At 52.7% G+C, this 2574-nt stretch overlaps 1 protein-coding gene across 1 annotated transcript in view; it reads right to left on the bottom strand.

The window, feature by feature from the left end:
• Positions 1 to 2574, bottom strand: part of SSC4D (scavenger receptor cysteine rich family, 4 domains) — a 35337-nt gene that overhangs the window by 1483 nt on the left and 31280 nt on the right. The window contains exon 7 of the mRNA XM_011976350.1: positions 1309 to 1386. Within this exon, the coding sequence (XP_011831740.1) occupies positions 1309 to 1386 (78 nt within the window). The remainder of the gene's footprint in view (positions 1 to 1308; positions 1387 to 2574) is intronic.

Here is a 2574-nt window from a genome sequence, read left to right as displayed (position 1 = left end):
TGGTGGCGGGCGCCTGTAGTCCCAGCTACGTGGGAGGCTGAGGCAGGAGAATGGTGTGAACCTGGGAGGCGGAGCTTGCAGTGAGCTGAGATCACGCTACTGCACTCCAGCCTGGGCGACAGAGCGAGACTCGGTCTCAAAAAAAAAAAAAAAAAAAAAAATTGGCACTGGGTGCGGTGGCTCATGCCTGCAATCCCAGCACTTTGGGAGGCTGAGGAGGGAGGACTGCTTGTGCCCAGGAGCTGGACAGCAGCCTGGGCAACATAGCAAGACCCTGTCTCTAAAAACAAAACAAAACAAAGCAAAAAAATAAAAATTAGCTGGGCGTGGTGGTGGTGGTGTGTGCCTTGTAGTCCCAGGTACTTTGGAGGCTGAAGCAGGAGGATCGCTTGAGGCCAGGAGGTCAAGGCTGCAGTAGCCATGGTTGTGCCACTGAATTCCAGCCTGGATGACAGAGCAAGACTGTCTCAAACATAAATAAGATGGGGCCAGATGCAAAAGCTCATGCCTGTAATCACACCACTTTGGGAGCCCAAGACTGGAAGATCACTTGAGGTCAGGAGTTAGAGACCAGCCTGGCCAACATGGTGAAACCCCGTCTGTACTAAAAATACACACAAACAAAATTACCTGGGTGTGGTGCCACGTGCCTATAATCCCACCTAGTGGGGAGGCTGAGGCACGAGAATCGCTTGAACCTGGGAGGTGGGGGTTGTGCCATTGCACTCCTGCTTGGGTGAAAGAGCAAGACTTCATCTCAAAAAAATAATATAACAAATAAATAAGTAAGATGAGCATTAGTCCAGATCCAGAGTCTCAGGACTGGGAGAAAGCGTGCAAACATTTTTGAGTGATCCGTGACGTGTGCTGGGTGCTTTATGTCTGCTCTCTCCCTGGTCCTCTGCTCGTAATCCCAGTACCCTAGCCCCAGGCCGGTTGTTTGGAGATTGTGATTACATCCTATTGTGTCCCCTGGAGGTCATCATGGTCTCCATGGTCTCCCCCAATCCCCTGGGCTCCCAGAACTACATTCGGAATTTTTTCATTGCTCTGCTCAGGACAGGATCCTTATCCCCTCATTCTGATCTCACCTCTAGGAATCTCCAGATTTCTGTAGTTTCAAGCTCACCTCCTTCTTTCTGGATACCATATTCCCACAAAGGAGGCCTGAGACCAACCAAAAGGACAAGACTTCCAGGTCCTGGTGTTAATCTGCTGAGCTTTATAACCCAGGCTGTGGCCTCCCCCAATCCATGTCCTTCAGACCCTCATGCCTCCACCCACTTTCAGGGGATTATAGGCACCTACCGTCTCTGGGCCGAGGAGTGGGCACCCGCGTGGTCTCAGAACCATCCTGCTGGACTTGCAGTCCCAGCTCCTCTGGGCCTGGTTAAGGAAGGACAGAGATAAAGAGGTGGCTGTCACAATGGGGAGCATGTTCCTTAGGGCCAGGTTCCCTCCTGCTCACCCCAGGAAAGCCTGTCCTAGGGACAAAAAGGACTTCACAGGTTCCTGAAGAACTGCTCCCCTTGATCAGAAATGGGGGTTGTGTCACTGGGTGGGGGCAGTGGCTCACACCTGTAATCCCAGCACTTTAAGAGGTCAAGGTAAGGCTGGTCATGGTGGCTCACGCCTGTAATCCCAGCACTTTGGGAGGCCGAGGCAGGTGGATCACCTGAGGTCAGGAGTTCGTAGACCAGCCTGGCCAACATGGTGAAACCCTGTCTCTATTAAAACTACAAAAATTAGCCAGACATGGTGGCATGCGCCTGTAGTCCCAGCTACTCGGGAGGCTGAGGCAGGAGAATCGCTTGAACCTGGGAGGTGGAGGTTGCAGTGAGCCACTGCACTTCAGCCTGGGTGACAGACTGAGACTCTGTCTCGGGAAAAAAAAAAAAAGTCAAGGTGAGAGGATCGCTTGAGACCAGGAGTTCGAGAGTAGCCTGGGCAAAACAGCGAGACCTCATCTCTATAAAAAATACAAAAATTACCCAGGCACGGCGGCATGCCCCTTGTAGTCCCAGCTACTCTGGAGGTTGAGCGGGGCGGGATTGCGTGAGCCCAGGAGTTTAAGGCTGCAGTGAACTATGATCGTGCCACTGCACCCCAGTCTGGGTGACAGAGCAAGACTCTGTCTCAAAAGATTAAAAAAAAAGAAGAAGAAATAGAGGTTGTGCCTCTCCAAACCTTGGCCCCAAAGCAGAACCTTTTGTGGCTAAAACTATGGGAAGTAGGGCCTACTAGCCCTGGGGCACCAAATGAGGGCGAAGACATCAACTCCCACAACAATCAATGAATTTCACAATGTTCTGCCAAACTGCAAACACCCCTTTCCATTGATTCCGCCCAAAGGTCACACGCTAGCTCTGGTAAGGGTGATCCACTCTGCTTAATAGAGTTTTGCTGGGTCTAGGTTTAGCCGGGAGCAAACGGCCCTGCCCTTTACGGACTTGATGCCTTATCAGCCTTAGCCCTGACCTTCGGACACCGCCCCTCACCGCTGCACCACGCGGCCCTCCCCAGGCCCCGCCCCATTTTCCACTGCAGCAGGCTCTCCGTTCCGGCCCCGCCCCG

Source organism: Mandrillus leucophaeus, unplaced genomic scaffold (genome assembly GCF_000951045.1).
Source record: "Mandrillus leucophaeus isolate KB7577 unplaced genomic scaffold, Mleu.le_1.0 Scaffold164, whole genome shotgun sequence".
NCBI classification, from domain to species: Eukaryota; Metazoa; Chordata; class Mammalia; order Primates; family Cercopithecidae; genus Mandrillus; species Mandrillus leucophaeus.
The sequence above is the reverse complement of the archived record's forward strand: the minus strand, read 5'-3'. Positions and strand labels throughout refer to the sequence as shown.